Genomic DNA, 24071 nt, shown 5'->3' on the forward strand with positions numbered 1-24071 from the left:
ATACTTTCCTGAATCAAGGTCCCAGCTCCAGATTGTTTCTCTGTGTTCAAACAACCAGGTTAATAAATCAAAATAAGTTCTCGGAAGAGTCATGTTCAAAAAGGATTAAAAACATCAGTGTTTTTGCCAGAAATAGTAGGCTCAGATACAGGGTTTGACCCCTCTTCTGCTGAACACATAGAAAACATCTGCTTTGTCAAGCAAAACTATGGAGTAAACTGGATCAAGATGATCCTGACCACGTTTGTAGGTTCTGAAATCCTTTATTCAGCTGGATAACAAGCTAATTCATATCTAAGTGTTATAAAGTTGGGATATGCATCTATTTATCAGGGAGCTTTTATGCTTCTAGGTAACAAAGCAATCTACAAAATGTTTAAAAGAGCACAAGACATAGAAGCATTTCCACAGCACAGTATGAGGCTCTCCATTGTTTGTTAGATTTAATGCACAAATACAATAAAAAAAAGGAAGTCATGCTGACAAACTAGCAAGTTTATGCCTGTTCAGCACTAGACACTAAAATTCAAGTATTCACCCATCCCAGAGCAATATCACCAGCAAGTCACTGCCCCATTAAATGCAGAACTTCACAAACATAGCAGAAGACCCAATTCTTCCCAAAAGAAGTCACACTGATAAAAGCACATTGGGGCTTGGCCAAATTAGGCAAAAAGGTCATCAATCCCAAATCCCACTGAAACCAGGTACCTCTACCCAAGGTTCTCTTCACCACTGCCTTTGCCCTAAGTCATCAAATATCGCATAAAATCTGACTTGGAGGTACTGACCTCAGTGGGCTAAGAGAAGCAGTATTTGTTTACCTTCTGCATTACCCAGAGGAGGATTTAGAACGATGTCTCACGTCACGTTTCCCTGGCTCGCTGTGAGCTGCCTGCACGGATGGCATGGCCCATTCCGGGGCAGACCCTGCTGCTCTCCCGGGAGCTCCTCCGCCCCGCTGGGAGGAGCCCCGGCTGAGCGGGCAGCAGAGCCTTCTGCAAGATGCTGGGCTCAGTTCAGCTGAGATTGTGCCACTAAGATCTTATCACCCTGGGAAACACTCTCGGAAGAGATTTAAACAAACACGGACACACAGAGCAGAGCAGAACGTTAGAGCTAAAAGTGCATGTGTTAGAATAACCCCGCAATGCCTGGTTTCTCCCCGGGCACAGAGCCTGCAGGGTGAACCCTGCTCCTGAGTCCTGCAGAGCACGGGTGGCCTGACTGCCAGCCAGACCAGCTAAGGGCGTGGGGAAAAGAAAGGGTGGCTTCAGGCTATCACTGACAGCTCCTAATTTGAGTGATTATTTACACAACCAGCGATCTCCTGGATTCACCTTCCTTTTGATACTGTGATGACACAGGCTAAGCCACTTTGAAATGATATGAGGTACTCCCATGTTTTAACTGGAACACTAGCATAACTGTTTAGCTCTTGGCTTCCATTACTCAGTCAGGAGCACTTCTTACAGCACTGGGCCACCTTCCAGGCATAACATCTACCAAAGGTACTGAGTATGTCCTAGTTTTTCTCAGAAAACAGCCCAGAGCAAAGTGACTGCAATACAGCAAGTGCAGAAGAGAAGAACCAGCAGTGAGGAGGTCAAATATGAATTAAAACCAAACTGGGAAAAGAGCAAACCAAAACTGCCTAATCTCTGACCCCAGGAGAAGATTATTGTGAGCAACAAAGAAATTCGGTTCCAGTCATGCTTTGCAGAACCAGCAGTACACAATTCTGCAGGGCAGCATGTGAGCAGGGCCAGCCTCAATGTTTCCAACACCCTGTGCTGCCGGTCCAGCAGCTGTTTTCTGTCACTGACAGGAGCCTGGGAATGAGCACTCCCCACCTGCACACTCAGAAGGGAACCCGTGGGTGGGTGTGGGGCTTCCTCAGCACCAGAGCACCTGAAGGATGAGGCAAACCTACTGCAGGTGTGTGACTTCTGAAAGGCAGCACCAAGCACACCTTGGCTGACTGATGGGAGATGAGCACAGCAAAGCACCCTCAGGATCTGGAATCCAAGGCACTGCACAGTGCACAAGAGGAACAGCCACTTCTTGACTAGGGGAAGGGTGGAAACTGAATGCTGTTAAGAACTTAATTTCCAAGTACAATCAAAGTAGGACCATCCTCTCCCCAAGATCTTCCAGCAGCCTGTAGTAGTAAGCACCTCCAAAAACAGAGGGACAAAAAAACCCAGTAGTAGTTCAATTAATGCAAACATATAAGGAAAATGGAAATAAAAAGTGTAATTAATTATTTCTGTTCCCACTATGCACATCCCTCCAAGATACCCTGTTGTCTGTGAGTGCCTAGATTCACCAAAAAGGACCTTGATTTTAATCTAGCTGACCTCTCAACTCCTACTTCAGATGGAAGAAAGATGCACTGAATATCTCATCATTGTTCCAAGCAAGAACTATGCCTTCACTGCCATCCAAAAGCCCCTTCTCCACCTGCAAATGCTAAGGCTTCCTTCCCTTCCACCCACCACTGACAAGCCTCCACAAAGCCATTCTCAGCCCCCAACATCTCCAAATAAAGGCATTGTCATTGTCTCAACACATCCCTGACAAAGAGGAATTCTAAAAACTGAATCAGGGAGTGATGGTGCTGCATAAGAAGACAGAATCCAGCCTGAGTATCTGAGACCACTGCAGTTTGTACATATGCCATAACTCTGAACTCTGCATTCATCGTCTTCCTACTTGTTCTTATCTTTCTTTCTAAACAATAATGGTTTGTTGTTTTGTTTTTTGGGTTTTTTTTTTTTTTTTTTTTTTTTTCAAATATTAGAAAGGGTTCCAACCTCTGGATGCCTGTTCAGGTGTAGAGTTTTGGCGTGCTGCTGAATTTATGTTAAGCCAGCTCATTACCACTGAACAATGGTCTGTGAATTGGCTATTGCTCAAAGAAATCACTTATCAAGGCCATGCCCAACAAAAATAAACTGTTAGTGCAAAGTTTTGAAGTGTATGAAAGAAGGATAAAGGAAGAAGGATAAAGGAAGAAGGATGTTGTTGCTTTTAATCTGTAAGATTAGGAGATGAGAGATCTGGTTTTTATTAAAGGGAGTCTCCCTCTGATGTTAGGCAAGCTATACAAAATCCCTGTATTTTCATTTCCTTCTGAATAAAATGAGAATAATACTATTTTCCTACCCAGTGGAGAGGTTTGGACAATTCCAGCGCTAATGCTCTCGATGCCAACCACCAAAATGCGAAGCGTGAGGTGAAAGAAAGAAACAACTCAGCCAACCACATCTGATTGACTGAATTTTTAAACTCGAATGAATTGACTTTCATCCAACTTCCAAAATCCAAACCAACTACACACGATTAGGCTAAGAATAAGCACGAGAAATGACACTCCACAGGGTAATTTTCTGGAGAGGGGCTGGGACGAGAGCAGCTCCTCAGCCGTGACGGGGCGGCCGTGCCTGTGACAATCCCGTTAACGTGAGACAATCCCATTAACTGGAGCCGGGCTCGCTGCTCGCCCGCCGGCCCCACTGCCCTCAGCACGGCCCGATGGCTGCTGAGGCACAAACCGGGGCTGTGCAGCCCAGAGCAGCCCCACGGCCCCGGCTGCCGCCCTGCTCTGGGGCAGGCTGGTGAGTGCAGCTGAGAGTAGCCCCATGGCCCCGGCTGCTGCCCTGCTCTGGGGCAGGCTGGTCTGTGCAGCCCAGGGCAGCCCCACGGCCCCGGCTGCCGCCCTGCTCTGGGGCAGGCTGGTGAGTGCAGCCCAGAGCAGCCCCACAGTCTCTGGCTGCCGCCCTGCTCTGGGGCAGGCTGGTGAGTTCAGCCCAGAGCAGCCCCACAGTCTCTGGCTGCCGCCCTGCTCTGGGGCAGGCTGGTGTGTGCAGCCCAGAGCAGCCCCACAGTCTCTGGCTGCCGCCCTGCTCTGGGGCAGGCTGGTCTGTGCAGCCCAGGGCAGCCCCACAGTCTCTGGCTGCTGCCCTGCTCTGGGGCAGGCTGGTGAGTGCAGAGCAGCCCCACAGTCCCTGGCTGCTGCCCTGCTCTGGGGCAGGCTGGTCTGTGCAGCCCAGGGCAGCCCCACAGTCTCTGGCTGCTGCCCTGCTCTGGGGCAGGCCGGTGAGTTCAGCCCTCCCAGCACAGGGAGCGGCTGGGCCTTCGCCCCCGTGCTGGGCAAGCCGGGCGCTCTGAGGGGAAACAGAGCCAGGCCCTGAGCCGAGACAAAGCCCGGGCACACCTGGCTGCGAGGGGCTGGGCACTCCTCGGACAGCTCGCTGGAAAGGCCAGGTGCATCCCCACATTGCTGGGGAAATGACTGCGCCGCCGTGTTTTGCAGAAGGACAGCACACAGAGCGCAGCCGCATCCTGCTCCGCTGTGACACGGCACAGCTGGAACTGCCAGCCACCACTGCGAGAATGGCTTTCAATCACGAAAGGGGAAAAAAAAAAGGAAAGGAAAAAAATCACTTCAAGCTTGGCAAAGCTTTGTAGCAAATTTTCAGTGTTTCTCCCACACAACCTCTGCATCAGCAAGGTTATTGTTATTATTGTTATCACAGTTTAAGATTACAGGCAAATAGCTTTTAGAACATACAACGGGTGACTGCTTTCAAAATCCATCCAAAATGTTGATGGGGCTGCTGCATGCCCAAAACATCTCCTTTCCCATTATCAACAGCAACCCTGTGCAATCCTCCATAAAGTAAAACCACATGCTGGAGCATTAATGTAATGGATGGCCAGGCTGAGGCTGCCAACATGCATTGCTGGGTGTAGGTCAAGCAAGACAGAGCACAAAACAGACACAGATAGAACAACTGCTTTCAAATAATCACCCTCCAAGCACTAACCATGTGTTGAATCAAACCCATGATAGATTCTCCTGCAGACAAATCCTGCCCAGAGGAACAACTGAGAACCACAGACAAGGCTTTAGGTGGCCACCAGGCGTGGGCAGCCAGCACTGCTATCCTCATCCACCTCTCAGAGGCCCAGGATGTCCATGGTGGGTGGAGGAAGGAGATATCCACTCAACCTTTGCAATACTTGCAAAGTATTTTCATTGTCAGCACAGCTTCCCTCACAAACAGCTCAAACCAGGCTTTGGTGACAAGCCTGGTCTGAGGCTTGTCATTGCTCCTGCCATGAAAGCACAGCAGAGGACATAAAATACAGGAGTCCATCAGATCTTACAGCCACACTGGAATCCAGGAAAGCACAAATTAAACCTGGACAAAAATCCCACTCTGCTCTGATTTTGACAAATGGTGTGCAATCCAGCTGCAGCAAGTCCCAGGGCACCTTGCAGGCAGCGCTGCGGCAGCCTGGGGTGCAGCAGCCCCCACCCTCCCTGGGATGCAAAGCCCATGGGAGCACCACCTTGCTGGCTCACCGTGGATAGTTTGAGTCACCAGGAATGGAAGTGTCCTCAACACTTCAAAAGGCTCCAGAACATGCTCTCATTAATCAAACAGCTGAAAATAAAACCCAGCAGCCAGATCAGTGGGGCAAGGACTGTGAATCTGCAAGACATTAGAAGAAAGTGTTTTATGGGTTTTCCTTCCTTCCTCCCTGTTGTTTTTTTGGCTAAAGGCTCAATGTTTTCTCTGGAACACAGCTTTCTACCTCCCCCATGAGTGGAAGTGACCCAGCTGGTGCCAGTGGGCTGGCTGGTACTGTGGGGGCTGCCAGCCTGGCCTCAGCCCCTGACCTGGCAGCTCCCACTCTGAAACCTGAATTCCAGGAGCTCTCTGCTCCCAGCACCATGAGTGCTGCCTCTGGGGTCACACTGGCTGCTGCTGGGTTATGTGCTTCACTCCTCCAGACAGAATCAGAGGAGACATGCTGTGCCAGCAGCACTACAAGGACAACAAGGAGCAGCAGGAACTGTTTCTCAAGGCCAGCCTGCCCTACTGCAGGAGAGGGACCAGCTCCAGCCCCTGGCATGTCCTCCCACCAGCACCCCTGCTCCTGGCAACCCCTCCACCTGAACATGCCTGCCGAGGTACTTCACCTCTGAGACCCGCACACCTCCTGCTCCCTCCTATGCCATGGCAGCAATTCCCTTTTTCCAGACTAAACCTAGAAACCAATCACAACACAGGGCACAGATGGAGCAGGAGGGTCCTTCAGGATGCCCATGTCACAGTCCCTGCCTTACCAATGCCAGCAAATCACAAATAAAATGCTACTTCTTAGAACAAGAGATGCCTGGAAACAGGGACTGAGGGATGCCCTGTATGGGGAGGCACAGGGACAGCCCAGGGTCGGGCTTGCTCACAGCTCAGCTTCATGGCAAGCAGAGCAAGGCACAGAAAGCCCTGGGTGCTGATGAAGGCAGGCAAAGCCAGCACACTGACACAGGAAGAATTAAATGCTGTGGAGTCTTCTGGCCTGTCATCACTTAGAACTTGTAAACACAACAGTGGTTATTACCAGAGCTGAACAATGAGACTGAAAAACAGAAGTCTCCACTGAGGCAATTGCTGAATCCAAGCAGCTATGAGAGGTAAAAGATTTTCTCTTCCCTACCAGAAAGTGTTTGGCCTCCCATGGTACTTGTCTGGTCTCAGCTGCTTTAACACTTTGTGCCATGTGCTGCAGGATGAGGTGGCTGAGCAGCTTGAGTGGGTCAGTCAGAGATCTGCACCTCAGGGTAGCCAGACTTCCAAGTTTGTGAGAAATCTAAACCTTCTGAAACCTGGTTTCACTCCAACTTCTGAAAAAAACTAACACTTGTGAAATTTCTCATGACACAGAATGACTTTCCCATCTAAAAAGAATATCTGGTAAACATCAGCATGAGGCATTTCTGCAATCAGCTGTTCTCTCCACAAAGCCCAGTAGCTCCAAATTAAAACAAGACGGGAAAACCACAGTCAAATTCTCAGGGAAACTCTGCTCTCATCCTACCCTTTCCTCTGGTGTCCCAGCTCACACAGACTGCCTGGAAACCCTTGCAGATTGTCTTAGGCTGGGGTTGTAGATTTTGGAGAGCTGGACTGCAGAGCTGGGAGCCCAGTGCCCTCCTCAGTGTGAAACCACTGAACCTGCAAGTGAAACCAGCTGGTGGCCAAACCACCCCACCAAGGCCAGTGGGGACCCAGTAGGACCCTCAGTGGAGCCCAGGCAGTGTCACTGCACATCTGCTCCACCAAGACACTTCTGGTGGTGGCAGAAACAACCTGATCAGTCACCTTCCAACTACTCACTTCTGGAGAGTGCAGCAACAGCTTGAAGAGCTGGCTGGAGGCCACAGAGGCCACACAACAACCACTATGCCCAGTGGACATGGAAGCCCCCAGGGCAGTGGAATATCAGTGCCAAGAAGTGCTGCATTTCATCTAAGCACTAGGTTTCATAACACCCATTTATTGATCCCAGTTATGTGCACCCACCCCAGTGACCATTACCGGTTTCAGACCACTGCATCCCAAGGAAGCTGCTGGTGGTGCTGTTCCCAGCACATGTGGTCATCCTGAGAGGATGCTTCTATCTAACATGGCCAACAAATAAGGGAGGGACAGGAACACAACCAAGATCTGCTTGCTTAGTTCTGCTGCCAGACTGGAAATAAAACTTCCAGCCACTGGAATGGCCAAAAGACATTCCCTTTGTATTCACTGCACACACAGCTTTTTTTGTGTTATCCTGGGAGTTTCCTTTAGTATAATCTCTTTTTTTATTATTGTTTTAATTGAGAATCCCTGGGGCATTTTAAGCCAATTCTGGTGAAGCAAAAGCAAAGCCACAAACCACACTTCCACTTCAATCATCCACTGGTGAAGCTTCAGGTTCAAAGAGCAACAAGGGGACAGGATGGCTCAGGGGTGTGCCCAACACCTGTGAGTGAATTGCTCACACAGTCACTCCTTGTCAGGAGGAGAGGGAAGCTGAGCAAGGATCAGGGACGAGCACTGATGGCCTGGGCTCCCAATCCAGGCACTCCTGTCAAGGCCATGAGCATGGCAGATCCAGCTGGAATCTGATGCCAGCCCTCCTGTGTCTGTAGCCTCTGGGCAAGCAGCACCACAGCCAGCAAGGACAATCGCAGCTCCCTGCACAGTGACACAAGGGCACAAGGGACACTGTTAGAAGGGCTGGGAGGCTGGGAATGCCTCATCATTCCTCCATCTCTCACACCGCTCCCAAGAGAGCAGCAGTGAGCCAAACCTAAGACAGGAGTACAAGGAGGGACTTTCTCCTCTTTCTTCCCACCAAGGTGCTGAAACCCAGTGAGGCCAGCAGGGAGTAGGTTACTTCAGAGCAAGCATCTTTCACCTCCACTCAGTTGTCAGGGTATTTCACATCCTCTTCCAGTTTTGGGAAGCCAGGATCAATCTCCACCAGCTGTGGCAGCTCAGAGCCCCAGCAGCTCCTGCCTGCTCCGTGCCTCTGGGCCTGCACCCTGTGAGGCTTCTTCTGATGCAGAGATGCTGCTGGAGATGATCCCAATTAAAGAAGTGAGGCTGTCACAATTTCAGTTGCACGAGGGAGATGAGAAAATGAACAGTGTCACTGAGTGTCTGCAGGAACAAATTTACAAACCTAATCACCTCCCAGCACAGCCAGGCTGCCAGTGCCTGAAGAAGGGTGATAGGGGAGAAGAAAGCTTATGGGACTCTTAAAGAATATAAATACACCCTAATAGGAATTGGATCTGTCCCTGCCTGCAATCAGCAGCAGAACTGAGATCCTGAACTGGAATATTAATACAAGTGCTCTATGGGAGATGAAGACCTCTCAAAACCTCTCTCAAATAATGAGAATTAAACATCAGAAACACAGCACAGCAAACTGCAATGCAGTTGTGCTGTCAGGAGGAGTCTGCTGAAAGGGGAGGTTGAGAAATTCCATGGAAGATAAAACTGCCTCCTGGCAGTGCCTGGGACAACAGATCCATTCTGTTTCCTGGCACACTGACTTTTCATTCCAGATACCCTCCCAAACTCGGGTGTGATCCCTGTTTCTCTTTAAAAAATAGGATAATTGAATTTTTAGTACAGGTTGATCAGGTGCATCCTCTGCACCTAAAGAAGATGAATACATGGGAACAGGAAAGAAGCTCTTACTGTAACATCTGCTGTATTTTGTATTCTGTATTATTGCTGTTAGGGTTTGGGGGGGGGGGGAATATCTCTGACACTTCAGTGAGGTACTAAGTATTTGGGGTGTTCAATTTAGGATATTGCATTGCAAATGAGCAACTTTTCCTGAAAATAAAGTTGATGGGGAGCAGCTAACAGTGAGAAGGGCACAGTTCCAGGACACAGCTTGCTGCTGAAGCCCAGGCTGCAGGCACACCTGCCCGTGGCAGAAAAGAGGTCCAACAAAACAATCACCCAGAGGAACATTCTTGCAGGCAGCTCTTGCAAAAGGCATTTTTGTTCTCTGATGTTTGGTTTCCCTCCATGGTGCATGGCCACAGGGGTTACAGAGCAGCAGAGTACCTCCAGCACAGCGAGCCCCTGCAGGGTGGGAGACAGCATACAGCCAGCAGGCACGTGGCCAGATGGAAACACATCATCCCCCAGGCTCCTTCCCGAGGCCCAAGGGGTGCTCAGGCCATTCCTGTGCATCCTACCCCATCCTCAGGAAGCTTCTGCAGCCAAGATCTCCTCCCATGTTCCCTGCTGTCCACGAGCAAGCAGCACCCTGGGACAGGGATGTGCCTTCACACTTACTTCACACTCCTGAAGACTGAAGGAAAAAAGAGTTTTCACTTCCCTGAGGACAAAAGAAAGGTGCTGGCAAGCCTTGCAGGAAAACACTGTCTTGAGAAGGGGACAAAGCAGAGCTCCAATAGGAATGTGCACAGGCTGGGCAGCTCCATCCCAGCTTAGCCCCTTGCCCTAACACCTATGCGCTCCACTCCTGCATGTCCCACCCCAGCTGGTCTGTCAGACTGGCATGACTAATATTTGGAGGTTTACTCAGCAAAATCCAGCAGTAAGATCTTACATCATCACAGAGGCCCAAACAGCTGCTGCAAAGCCGAGCTTGTGTGCAGGAGGTGCCAGGAAGGACAGGCAGGGAGTTCCAGGCTGCAGTGGCCTTCCTCCCCTGAGCAGGGTCAGCAGCACCACGGGCAAAAGGGGCTGCAGAGAATTCTCCTGATTGCCAGCCTACATGGAATGATGGGAGGGAAAAGAAGGATGTGTGCCACACATACAGGGTACCACAGGGAGACCCCAGGCCCTCTGTGTCCCCCTCACAGCCCGGACCTCTCCTTTGGGTTCACTTTGGCTTCCACAGAAGTTTTCTGTTCCTGATTAGAGAAAAGCAAAGCCTCAGGGCCTTTGGACTTCAAAATTCACTTTGCAAGTGAGGCACACAGAGAGACAGACACGACCTGCAACGCTCTGTATCTGCTCCTGCTCTGCCCTGCCAAAGCAAAGGTCCCACTCCTCACCTCATTCCTGCCCTGCTCCATCACATCTGTCCTAGAGTAATCATTCAGTGCTCAACTACTGATGAAAAGGGAGAATTCATAGTATTTTTTAGCAAAACATTTTTATAGCAAGCTTGTCAGTACTGTATCTATTCTTACACACAGCAGATGCACAGTAACCACTGCACATGACATTGCACAGCATCAGTGACTGTGGCTGCCACAAAACAATAAAACACATTAAGAACTCTATTTTCCCCTGTCACTTACATAACAGATCTCCTTAATTAACTACTTCATTGTCAGAGAAAATTAATGAATGAGAAAGAAATGGGCTTTCTTTGTTATTAATACCTCTACTGCTTCCTCATCTATCAGGTTAATTTTATGTTCATGAAAGTGAGGATTAAAAGCCGCAATAGCTGGAAGGATGGGGACAGGGACTGAAGCTCCGTAAGTAGCTCAGACATGCTGGATCACGGCTGAGCTTGGAGATCTGCAGAAAGGCAAAGCCTGGGGAAAGGAGAGCAGATGGATCCCCTGGCTGGGGCTGGTTCTGGCCGGTTCTGGCCAGCTCCCGGCTTTCTGTGGAGCAGTGCAGCCATAGGAGCAGCATCACCCACCCCGAGGGACCCTGGGGACCGCTCGGGCTGCGCAGGGCAGGAGGAGAGGGGCAGAGTGACCCTGGGACTACGCTGGAAGAGCGACCAAGACCCCGAGCTCGGATCGCAGCTGCGCCTGCACGCAGCCCCCGAGACCCCTGCGCTGCTGCTCCCGAGGGGGACAGGGACACACGGATGGGAGAGGGACAGGGAGACACGGACGGGATGTTATAGGTTTGGCGAATAATTTGTTCAGCCCAAGGTTTCGGCCAATTAAAATTTTATGGATTACAGCACACTTGCTGTGTTTATTTTAAGTGTCACATGAATAGGCAGCGGCAGGTTTTACTGGCACTTTTTTCAAGTATGTGGTTTTTGCATGTACTGTGCTGAGTTGAGAAAAAGGTCTTGCTAGAAGTATTTCTCCTGAGAAATATGTAATAGAATATTCTTATGTTTCAAATATTGCATAAAATTGACAACATTGATAGATTTAATTACCAACAACAGGGAAAGCAAGAAGGAACACAAAGGAAAATCAGCAGGCCCACTGTGACCATGCCAGGAGCTTGTTCCAGTAAGTGCTAGCAAGGGATGGTGAGTCCCCACGGCTGGGGGCATCCAGCTGCTTGGGCAGCTCAGCCAAGCTGCACCTTCAAAACTCATCTGAAGATGTCACTGTCTATTTTTTAGCTTCTTAGAACAGCTGTAGGCGTCACATGGCTTATTCCTATTCATTGCACAACATACCCCTCACCTATTCTGCGTTAAAAAAAACAAACCAACACAACAGTTTTCTGTAAATAGCGTTATTTTTCCTGTAGCCTCCTTAGCATCTCTCCATGGAAATTCAGTGTCTGCCTCAGTGACCCCTAGCGGGATGTCACAGCGGCAGAGGCACACGCTGAGCAGCAGCAGTCCCGGCACATCCAAAAGCGCTCCGCTGTCCTTCGGCAAGGACGAGTCCACCAGGCACGTTCGGTTTCATCATATGAAGAACTCGCGCTGCTCGTGCCCCGCTGTCCCCGGCGGTGCTGGCGGGGCGCTGCCCGGAGCCCCGTGCGCCGCTCCGCCGCTGCCGGCTCGCAGCCCCGGGGCGGCCCGCGGCAGGAGGCGGCTCCGCGGGGCCCCGGGGAACCGGCCCGGCGGGCAGCGGCCGCTCCCGGCGCTCCCCACGGCGAGCCCGGTGTCCACGTCGGTGTCGGCGGCCCGGGGCCCGCGGCTCTCCGGCAGAGGAGCCCGCAGCCCCCCGCCCGCCCGCCTGCGGAGCGACGGCGCCTCCCAGCACGGCCGGGCTGCCGCGGCACCGGGCGGGGCGCGCAGGAGCCTCTGGAGGTCACTGCTGCCCTGCTCAGAGACAGGCGCTTCACCTGGGTCACGCTGCGGTTTACCCTTCGGAGCTCCGACAGCCTGGCTTCCCCGCCCAGGATTGCCGTGTTTTACAGGGCGGGGGGCTGGCATACAGTCCTGCGGGATTCTTCCACTGCCTGCCTTGTTACGCTGCTGGCAAAGCCCGATGTTTGTTTCAAGGGTCCTGGAGCTGCTTTGAACCTGTTGGAAATGGGAGAGAACCCGGTTATCACACACTCCTAGCTTGACTAATGACGGTACTCGGTACTCGCGCCCAGCCCCGCTGTGCTGGGGTCGCCTGCAGCCTGAGTCAGCACACCTGGGCAAATCCCTGCCAAAGCAGGTTGTGGATACAAAAAAAATCCATATACATTCCAGAGGAACCTAGATAGACACTTGGAAAGGAGAGCCACTGCCAGTTACCACAAGGGGCTTCGGGGGGAAATGCCAACTCCATGTGGAGTCTGTGAGCAGAGCCTGGGATTTAGTTTGCAATATGGCAGAAGGTCAGGGCAGGGACGTAAATTGCAGGTACTCAAAACAAAGATTTACAGTATGGGATGAAGAGTTGCAGAATAAAGCTCTGACTGTCAGCCTGCTGTCTGCAGCTTGGACACGAGATACATCCTCAAGTTCAAGTGGATTACACCTTCCTTTTTGAGAAGCACAGTGCAGCATGGTCACATCCCCAAAAAAGCTTCTAAGTTTCCTACCAGTGAATACATGTACATCTGTCAGCTCAAAGACCTTGTCTCTACAGCAGGAAGAGCCACAGACTAATTTAGGAAGGGACCTTTGGAGGTCAACTGGCCCAGTCCCCTGCTGCAGGTAGGACCAGCTTCAAAACTACATTAAGATACCTAGGGCCTTGACCACTGCAAGAGGGTGAAAACCAGTTTATAAATTGATATTGAATGAGGCAGCAAGGGCTGCCCAAGGATTAGTGTTCAGAGCAGCATACAAATAGGCTGAACCAAGTAATTAAGTCTACCTCTAACAGAGGATTTCTGGGAGGAAAAAGCTAGAGCAAAAAATTAAAAATCTAAATTACAAGAAATAATAACCAGAGGTGGGAGGGGTTATTAGGATGGAAAGAAAGCACACTGCGCCAAGCTTCCATTCTACTCACATGTGCAATTGTCACTACATATGATCTCACCACAGACTTTGTCTTTTTTTTTTTTTTTTTTTTTTTTGTATTCATATAACCTCTGGACTGCACACTTCAACAGACAAGGCAGAGATTTCCTAGGACACAGCTCTTTATCACTTTTGCCCAACTACAAACTCACTTGTGATCTCACAACCTCAATTGCAGGCAGTGCTGCATCAACATTACACTTACAAAACTTCTGGTTTTGGATGCCAAAAATATGCTTTGAAAAACATTTATGCAGCAATGTCATATCAGAAAAAGATTAGGCTGCTGCAATCATTTTTTTTGAGGCAGAGGAGGGAAGATGTTAAGCTAGTGTGCCCTAGAAATCATGAAATCATTAATAGTCTGCATTTCAGGCAAACAGTAATGACGTTAATTTAACTGTATAAAAACATTCCAAGGATCAGTGCTTATATTTATCAACAGCATCACAGCACTGGCAGACACCGATTACTGCATTCACAAATTCAAAAGAAACATGAACAAACAAAATCATAATTTCCATTTTGAACCAGACCTACTTTCCTTGGAAAAAAAGTAGATAAACCCTCCTCTTGAGAGCACCACAGACATACCTTGAGCAGAATTGTATTCCCTTCATAGTCCTGAGTTTGCCACCTGGTGCTACTGATGGGAACGCAGGGGTTGGGCAGGAGGGGCACCAGCTGCCCGATTTCCTGCACCTTGAACTGCAGGGCTGACGAGTCGGGGGGCTCGGCCGTCACCCCCATGGGCAGCTGCTTCAGGCACAGCTGCACGGCCACGTGTGGGGTGGCGTGCAGCACGAAGACACACAGAGTGCTTTTCTGCAGGGTGGCTTCCTTCTGGAGGATCATCTCGTAGAGCCTCACCGCATCCTCGTAGTTCTCAAAGCTGCAGTAGAGGGTGACCCGCAGGATTTCGGGGCCGCAGCGCACCCGGCGGATGCCCCACACGGGCAGCTGCTCATCCAGGCCGTAGAAGTCCTGGTGGGATGGGGCATAGGGGGAGCTTTGCCCGTTAGCAAACTGGGCACGCTGGTACCGCCAGGGAGGGCGCTGGAATTGCTCGTGGACCTGGAAAATCCGTTCTTCTCCCAAGTCCTCGTGCAGAAAAAGCAGGACGGATATTCCGGGAAAGCTGCAGCTCCTCTTGCGGTATCTCTCGTAGTACTTCAGGGGAGGAATTCGCTCAGACACCAAGAAAAGGCGAATGTCCAGGCACAGCCAGTCCAAAAGCCGGTCCAGAGTCTGCTGCAGAGGAAATGACTGTCCCAAATGGGTGAGCAGATGCACAGTCATCAGAGACTCTGCTCCATCATCCATTGCAAAGACTCCAGGCAAAAGATTAAAACAGACGAATTGGCGCCTTCCTTTTACTCTTTGCCTCGGGAACACAAGGGTGTATTCGCAGCCTCGAACAGAACGAGCTCGGGCTCCTACAGGCTTTGCAGTAACCAGCTGAAGCACAGCGAAGGTGCAGAGGGGGCAGGTGCAGAGAGCGGTCCCAGCTCACATCCCAGCGGAGCTCGGCTCCAGGCTCACTCCCGGCTCCGGGGCTCTGGTCACTGCCTACCTGCGACCCAAGTGTGCAGGAGCAGCACTGCACCCGCTGCTCCTGCCGGCCACAGCACAAGCACCGCGGAGATGCACAGCACTGGAACACAAGCAGCGATTTTCCAGGGTGAGGCGATGCTCACCGGTCTCCTGGCAGTGGAAGTGGCCGCTCCGGACTCCAGCCGAGTCCCACCAGTGCAATCACTGCCTTTTGCAAAGCCCATGTGGCACTCGTGGCCGAAACCCTAAGCAAATTTCCTTGTAGTCAGCAGGCTGGCTTTGGCTCATTGTAAAAAGCCTGTGATCTCTGTGAGTCCCACCCTGCTGGGGCACACAGATAAGCTATTCTTTGAAAACAAGGAAGGAAAACAAAATTACAAAATAAAAAAGACCAACCATGTGAATGTAACAGATAACAATAAGGGCAGATATAAATCAGGAAAGAGGAGCTTTGGGAAAAACCTTAACTCGTAATTACACCCTTCACAACACATGTAACTTGCTGCCTAACTGCCAGGAAACCAGGTCCTGGGTTATTGTACATCACCCATAGAAGCTGGATACTAGGCTTCCCATTTTCAGTGTCCCCTTTGCTGCTTTTTTCTCCTTTATATTTTTTTTTTTCTGAGATACTCATGTAACAGCAGCCTTAATCAAAGTCCAAGGATTTTTTTTCTTGCTCCTTGGGTTTACATGTTGATACTTAGCTTACTGCATAAGCTACAATAGGAATGCTGAAAATACACTCCTTTCCAGGTCTCTTCTAGTGTGGACAATAAATCACACTGTCCCTTCATCTCCCTATTTGCCAGCCCAGCAGCAGCACAATACAGGTCAAGCCAAATCCACTTCCTATACAGAGCTGCCCCCACTGTAGCCAGTTTGTAAATCAAAACTGGGGCCTCTGGTGATGTGTCCAGCTCCATCTAATTAAGGGCAGCACATTTCTCTCTGCTGACATGCCAACTTCCTTCTCAAACAGCTAAGCACACAAAGCAGTGGTTCACTGTTAAGAAATCCCAGCATTAGTAAGTCTGTTATTCAAAATTCTGAACTATTTTTTTAATATGACCCTAACTTTATATTCAACTAAGTAAAATCTCCGAGGTCTAAAGGTATAAGCAGCAGTGCCTTGGTTTCCTTTAGGGAGATCTCTCTCACTGGTAGAAACTCACATTCATGCTTTAAAGTATACACTGACACCTATGTACAATAAAAATGAAAAAAAAAAAGTCTAGAAAATGAGAAAAAAAATTATTTTGCACCTACCTGCAACACTTTGAGCAAGTAACAACTGCTGTTGGGAAGCATGCAAAAACAAAATCCAGCCTTCAGACAATTGCAGGAAGAGAGTGAAGAGTGCAAGTGCTCAAAGCATTAAAATGCTCTAGATGAGCTCTGAACAACACAATTTCACTAAAATATGGAAAAGGAAATGATTCATCAACTCCTTGCTACAGGGCAGGGGCAGGCAGTCATCTGCCTTCCTGCCTGTGAAGAACAGGGAGTTTGCCGGGACAGGAAAACCCTGGAACTCAGCAAATTCATCAGGGTTTGGTTTGTGGCTGGAAGCAGCTCCCATGAGCAGGGTCCCCTGTTCCCACCCCAGCTGAAGATCCTGGGGCTGCTGCTGCAGCACAGCCCAGTGCCTGCCCCACTGCCCCTCCTCGCTGGTGGCAGGACCCCCAGTGCTGTCCCTGCACGCTGCTCCCTCTCAGGGCAGTGAGCAGCAGCACGGGGAGGCTTTCCTCTTGCAGTGCCATCACTGCTGGCTGGGGCAGCTCTCAGCCCCAGCCCTGCTCCAATCTGCTGGAGAAAATCCAGGGGGTATCTGCAGCTCTGTGGTGAAGGTGACAGAGGACTGGGGATGTGAAACCTTGCAGAGCAAGTGGAGAGTAAGGGCTGCTTAGGGAGTGATGCAGAAACCTTAACCCTCTCCAGCCCCCACTGTGGCTGGGGGAGCCAAATTGTTTTCCAGATGGGCAAGTGCCTTCCACAGAGGCTCATGAAGGTATGCACCACCTCTCTTGTTTTTACAACAGCCAAAAAATCTGAGCCTTACTCACAAAAAGGGTTAAATTCTGAACCCTCCACCAAGTGTTTCTTCTGTGTTTGCAGGGGTGAGACAGGGAAACAATCTCAGCTCTGAAACCCTACCTGATGAAGCTGCCTGGAGAACAATTTTGGGGCTGGTTCTCAGCTCTCCAGCAGCTCTGGGTCAGGAGAACCCACCAATCCTCCTGCAAGGAGCACAAGAACAGCTGAAGCTCAGCCTTTGCCTGACCCTCTCCCTCAGAGGGGGGCAGCCCCACTACCCAGCCAAACCCTCCTGTTCCTCTTTTCACTTGCTCTGACAGCTCAATGTCCTTGGGGAAGGCCTCAAACCAGGCTCCTCAGCCTTGGACAAGGGTATCCTCATGCCCTCCTTTCATCTCCTGTCTACTGCCCCCCAAACCTTGGGATAAAGGCTGGGTGCAATGGCCCTCACTGCTGCAGCCTGGTGAGCTTCATCCACTGCAGGTCTCAGGGGAAAAGGGATGGCTGCACCAGAACAAAGTGCTGGCTTTTGCTGGATCTTCTAAGGAAAGCAAAGTGCTGATTTCACTCTGATCCCTGAATGGAATGAGTCCTTGTCTTCCTCTCTGCTTCCCCTTCCCCCAGCTTCCCAGTCTGCCTGCCAAATGGAAAAGCACATTTTTCATAGTGACCTACTGAACGTGCCAAGAAAGATTTCTTCAAGAGATTAGGAAAATAGCAGTTCAATCCTACGTGAAAAGTCACTTTGCTGAGGGGAGGAGGGGTGAACAATTCTGATATGGGACTCAAAAAAACTGGGGCCCCATTCCCACATGGCAGTGACTGGTAACAGAGCAGAACATGCAGGAAGCTGCTGGGGCACTCCAGCTGTGTGTAAGAGCAAGACAAATATGAACTGGCACTAATGCATACACCGGTAAGCCCTGCACAAAAGTCCAAACATAAACAACTAATAAACACTTTATGGTATGAAACCTCAGAGAATACTGTCTGCTGGAAGTGTAAAATTCTACATGGAAAGACACAGCAGGATAATTAAAAATTCCTTTTCATAATCAGTTCCTAAGCTGTGCCTAGTGCTCTGCACTGTTCAGAGCCCTTTGCTCCAGCTGATACCACCAAAACTGATGATGCATCACAGGATTTAATAAGTTAGAGCAACATCTGTAAGGAAGGTACTTTACAAGGATTATTAGAACGTAATTAATTTGAGAGAGACTGAGAATGTATTACCTAAGCACCTTGGGAGAAGGCCTCATTAATACATGATTCAGGCTTCCTAATTTCTTTTAAAAACATTTTTTTTTATTTTACCCCAATCTCAAGATCTGCCTATAACAAGGGAAAAACTAATAAATTAACCTGCTATAGATGACAATTATATACATCACACACAGTACTGAGATAAAAATCAAGATTAAGGCCTTACTTGAATACAAAAATCTTTTCAGAGGTCGTCTCTGGCTTCAAAACCTGTGATTCCAATTCATCACCACTTTGGAGGAACTAAAGGCCCAATGACCAAAATACCAAAACTCCATCTAACTTACTACATTGATTTAAGCAAACTTCTCTCCCAAGCTATTCTTATTTCTTCTTTTTAGCCAACTATCAGAAAGTAGTAATCCAGGCAGGGTCCGTCAGCAGGCAGGAGATGCGGAGAGCTGCGCCGCACACGGTGAGTGGGGACGGCAGCACAGGGACACGAGGAGGGAAGGAGAGGAGAGCAGGGCAGGGCGCAGGCAGCCGGCCCGGGCCGGGCGCTGCGGGACGAGGGAGAGCTCCGGGGCTCCAGGAGGGAAAGAGTGAAGGGAGAGAGGCGGCTCCGAGCCTCGGCTCCCGGGAACGGGAACAGGGATCCCGCAGCCGGGGCTGAACCACAGCTCCCTGCGCACCCGGTGACTACAGTAACGAGAGGAAAACAAAGTTCTCTTCAGCTGACCCAGGCTTTGGGGCAAGGGCAAGGCTAAAAGCAGCACTGGGACACAGATGAGCTTCCTAGTAGTAATAAATACGTTGTAGAAAGGCACTGCATGGCCTTGGTTGGTTTTCATACTCATCTCTCACCAAAGGCAGGTTATGTGTCCTCAGCCAGTCCATTTTTCCTCAGTTTTCAGTTTGTCTAAAATACTTAAAAAAAAAACCAAAAAAAACAACCAAACCAAAGGCACTCCATGCAGGCAAACCAAGACCCACTAAATGTAATGAGCCACTTGGCTATTATAGCAGAAAAAAGTATTTTGTAACAAAGCATTGGTAACAAAGATCTCAGAATAGGTCAGGTGGGAAGGGACCACTGTGGGGCATCTGGTCCAACCTCCCTGCTCAGGCAGGATCAGCCCAGAGCACATGGCATAGGATTGTGTCCAGAGGGTTCTGGAATATCTCTGGTGAGGGGACACTCCACACCCTCTCTGGGCAACCTGATCTAGTGCTGGGTCACTGCACAGTGGAGAAGTTCTTCCTTACATTCAGGTGCAACTTCCTGGCCATCAGTTTCTGCCATTGCCTCTTGTCCTATTGCTTCACACTCCAGAGCAGAGCCTGGTCCGTTCTCTTGACACCCTCCCTTCAGTCCTTATAGACACTGATTTGATCCCCTCTCAACCTTCCTGAGACTGAACAAGCCCAACTCCTCTGGTGTCTTGACTTTGAAGAGCCAACATCCAGCACTGACCCAAGATGGCATCTCCAGGATCCCTCTGCCACGTCCCCAGTGTCAATACACTTCCAGAGATCAGAGTGGGACGAGGGGGAAGTCAGCCTGCTACATGAGAATTTAAGTGCCCAGCTTCAAGGATGTATTTCTGAGAGATTTAACCCAGCAATTTTTATATACATTACGCCTCATTTAAAAATCTTCCAGCAAAAGAAAACAGGCAGATCTAAACAAACCCAAGACTTGCATGGTCCAGTGAAGTGTTTGTTTAATCAGCTTACATTTAGCATTGTTGAAGGCGACTCAAAGCAGAATTCTTGGAAGGCCAGCGGCAGAGCCGGGCGGGACTGCACCCTGCCGAGTGCTAATGAGACGAGTCCCCAGGAGGTGGTGACCTCGACACGAGGCCAAGCTCCAGCCTAAGGAACAGGTCAGACCCACGCACCGTGAAGGCTTCTAATTACTCCCTTTCCTGAAGACAACCTTCCTGAGATACAGAATAATACACCCAAACATCTAATTAAAAGAGGCTTGGCCTGGATCCTGCATTATTCTAGAATTGTACATTTGCATAATTAAGTTGATACCAAATGCTGTGACAGACAAGCTGCAGGAGATTATTAGCCTCATCTTTAACAGAATTTCAAAAGAAGCAAGATCCCAACAGCCAGCAGATATTAGCAGAAGTGGCTCTCGAGGTCTAGGAAACTCAGGTATAACTGGGATTTGTGGCATGTTCTGGTAACTTTGCAAAGGAAAATCTGCACATGAACTTGAAAGCCATTGTAAGGCAGCACCAGGCTCTAATGTAGCATCACTCTGAGAGCTTCAGGAGTTCTTATTGTGAATTTTTCTTCCCAAAAATAGGACTGCTAAAATGAATGCTATGTATAAATGGGGCTGAAGTTGCACCTTCTGGTGGATGCCCCTTTTCTCCATCCAGTTTGGACTGGGGGAGGTGGAACAGGCCTTTGCCTCCTGAGCAGGAATTTCTTCTTTCTTTAGCACAGACAACTGCTGAGAGCAGGCACACTGTCAGGCTGGCTGGAGACCCAAGCATTTGCAAGATTTTCTTTGCAGGTAAAACTGGTGGTGTGTGTGTGTGTGTGTGTGTGTGTAAATAAAAGTCAGATTGTGTCCAAGAAGACCAGAAGCACCAGCCTAAACATCTGTGGCTTTAGAGTGGAATGGGGCAGAGTGCACTTACCGTCTGTGCACTTCTGTAAAAAAGCTGGGCTGTCCTTGAAAAACTTGGCTTAATTTAAAAGATTTTAAAAATAGAGACATTCACATTATCATATTTACATCTAAGTTCCTTAAAGCAAGGACTAATGCTGTGGCTTTCCATATATTGGATAAATACAGCGTGGTCAAAACTGAGTCTTCAAGTACTAGCCTAATAAAAATAAATAACTAAGATTAAAAAAAGAGGATAAAAATACCACCAGACTAAACATGATCCTAACAGCCCACCTGAACAGAAAGCATGATTGTCCCTGGGCAATAAGACCACATCCATGGATTTTTCAGAGCACACTTGTTACTGCAGCTAAAGTGCAGATGATGATAAACAAGCTAAAGATATAAAGTACAGAAGCAGAGTGATTTAAGAACCTGGAGCCTATCTCTTATTCTTTGAGATAATATTTTCACTCTTTTCTATTATTCACCAGTTCCTAAAAGCTCATTTTTCTGTTGTTCTTCCTTTTACGATGCCATTATTACCTGAGCAGATTGAAAATATACATTATTCCATGTTGATAACATTCTATATCACAACCTTCAGACAAGAGCAGAGTGGTGCAGTTTCACACAATACTCCCTCCCCTGTGTTCCAGTTCAAGGAAGACCAACAGCTTAATTTGAATCACAATTCCTAGAACCAGAATTTATATTTGCCTCTTTGTGAAATTTGCATCCCTGAAGGAACACAATTCCCAGCTTCATCCAAGAGTGCAATGAGTAGCAATTTCTTCAAGGGAACAAGCAGCTGAGCTCTCTCTTTGTGGAGCACCCAGGACTCGATCATGCAGCCTGGGGTTTGGGAGGAATTCCTGCAGATGTCACGGTCGAGTTTCCCAGCTCAGGCTGGGTCACCAGCCAAACACCAGCACTGGTGTTGGTCACCCTGCTGCCAATAGCTCTGCTCATACAGCAGAGCAGACAAGCACATGAGGTGAACACACCAGAGCAGGGCTCTTACAGGAGCTCAGTGCTAAAGAATCCAGCAGGTGACCATGCTTTCTGCATCGGGGCTGCCCCTGCTTTCACACTCCCCTCTGGGTACCACACCAGCTGCTCACTGCTGCTAGCAGGCTGCAGTAACAGTCATTCTGCCCAGTGCAGCACTTCATAGTAAGAACCTCTATACAGCTGAAAAATCAGAGTTCATTGTCAAATTCCATCACTCAAAGAACATGACTCGTGCACAGGAAATACCCTGTTTCCAAGATTTCAGTACTACTCAGTTTGGGAGGGCTAAATCCCCCCCTGATTTCCACAAAACCTGTTTCCTTTTAAAGGTAATAATCGGTGAGTCCAAGTCCTGTCATATTGTGTAGCTGCAGACCAACTGCTGGAACAACAGAGCTCAAGGCACCAGGAGTTCAGCCTTAGACAGGGTTGTTTAGTATTTTTCTGTTAATTTCTTGAAATCCACTCCAAGTTCAGGATGTGCAAGACTCTCAGTATATGCTAAGTCTTTTAAGTCACTCCAGCTGTGCCACACTTATCTAAAGAAGTGGTTACAACAAGGGAGAAATAAATAATAAACATATTTATCACTGCCAGCTAATCCACATCCTTCTGTGGCCTGTGGAAATCTCAAAAGCTTTTCAGCTTCTAAGAAACACATTCAAGTAATGAAGTGTGGCTATTCCAAAACACATTCTTAAAAGTTTAGAGACAGAAACTGCAGGCGCATGTTGTTAAAGACGCTGCTGAGTGCTTAACAGAGCTTCAGCCACGGAAAGGAGAGGGTGGGAAGGGCACCGGGAAGCCCTGCGAGAGCAGCGGGCAGGCGGGTCCCTGCCCGGACAACCTTCGGCTGCTCGGAGCAGCCCCGTACTGCACACTCCGCATCCCAGCCACACACATGGCGTGCTGCAAGCCCCCAGGCTGCCCCAAGCCACCAGGGCAGGTCAATGCCTTGCACATGGTGAGCACAAGTTACTGAACCTGCGTTTTGCACCCCTCCGTCCCGTAACATCCAGCACAACCTCGGAACCCGTGTTACTGCAGCCCTCGGTCGCTCCCCCCAGAGATGCACCTTGCAGCAAACACACCCCGCTCTGCTGCCCTGAGCATTCACCACCTGCGCTTCAGCTGCTGCCAGCCCAAACATCACTGCTCTGACAGGACTTGAAGGAGATGGCACACAAATGAAGTGAACCTCTCACAGAGGAGAGGAGAGCAGCTCTAAGATCCAACAGTTCCTCTGCATCTGTTGTCCCTGGTATAAAAGTTAAGTTTTAAACTGCAGGAGAAAAAATGATTAACAAAACATCACTGCTGTATACTCAAATGTTACTTCTGTTCCTACCCATAAGCTCTGTGCTCGTCTCAAAGGTACTGCATGCATTAGCTCCCATCGACTTACTCCCTGTGAAAGTTTGGAGAAGAAAGGAAGGAAGGGAAGAGCAGAAGTAAAGTTGTTTGTAGAGCTGGCATATACTAATGCCAGCACAACAGGCACTGTCCTGGGGCAAGAGATCCAGCCACGTCCATGCAGTTAGACCAACCACGAACCACAGCGGAAAAATTCAGAATACTAAATGCAGTTTGGGGGCACAATCTACGAACACTTCCCTGCACAGCAAAGGACAGAAAAGTGGGTGAACTATTGCCTTGTACCTTTATCCAGCTTTTAGTTGGATATGTAAGTTCTGCATCTTAGAATCTTCAAATGACGCATTCCAGAGGACAGAGAAACATTTAAACTCACACTTCAGACTGAAGACTATGGTTATTACATTTACTGTCCGAGCTATCAAAATTAGTGTATCAGCAGAAATTCAGCTTTGTCCCAGACACACACAAGATGACCCCTGTGGCCAGCTGTGCACACTACTGAGTCTAATCTAGGCTGTCAAATCCTCACTCTAAAGGGCTCCATGGAGCTCAGGATCAGAGCCCAGCTCGGCTCTAAGCACCACGAGGAACAAAGCAGAGCCAAAGGGTCTGATTGAGCTATAGAAGTTCTGGCCAGTTTTGGACATGCAGAGGCCACAAGTAGTTCCAGTTTTTGGTACTTCTGAAAAGATGGGAACCCCATCTCTGTGCAAGCTTATTGCCAAAATGATGCATTAGAAAAGGCTCTATTACCATATGTGTATATATATATATATATATATGTATA

At 49.2% G+C, this 24071-nt stretch overlaps 1 protein-coding gene across 1 annotated transcript; it reads right to left on the reverse strand.

The window, feature by feature from the left end:
* Positions 1 to 11961: 11961 nt before the first annotated feature.
* FAM124B (family with sequence similarity 124 member B) lies at positions 11962 to 16496 on the reverse strand. Its single transcript, XM_021553703.2, has 3 exons — positions 16288 to 16496; positions 14059 to 15365; positions 11962 to 12525 (listed from the first exon to the last, which is right to left on the reverse strand). The coding sequence occupies exons 2-3, from the start codon at positions 14785 to 14787 to the stop codon at positions 11962 to 11964; spliced, it is 1293 nt and encodes a 430-aa protein (XP_021409378.2). The 5' UTR covers positions 14788 to 15365; positions 16288 to 16496.
* Positions 16497 to 24071: the final 7575 nt, after the last annotated feature.

This window comes from Lonchura striata, chromosome 10 (genome assembly GCF_046129695.1).
Source record: "Lonchura striata isolate bLonStr1 chromosome 10, bLonStr1.mat, whole genome shotgun sequence".
Taxonomy (NCBI): Eukaryota; Metazoa; Chordata; class Aves; order Passeriformes; family Estrildidae; genus Lonchura; species Lonchura striata.

Excerpts from the sequence above, each read along its gene's own strand:
- FAM124B (XM_021553703.2), bottom strand. The coding sequence starts at position 14,787 with ATGGATGATGGAGCAGAGTCTCTGATGACTGTGCATCTGCTCACCCAT. Across the intron at positions 12,526-14,058 it reads GGAATACAATTCTGCTCAAG|GTTCAAAGCAGCTCCAGGAC; the intron begins GTATGTCTGTGG and ends CATTTCCAACAG.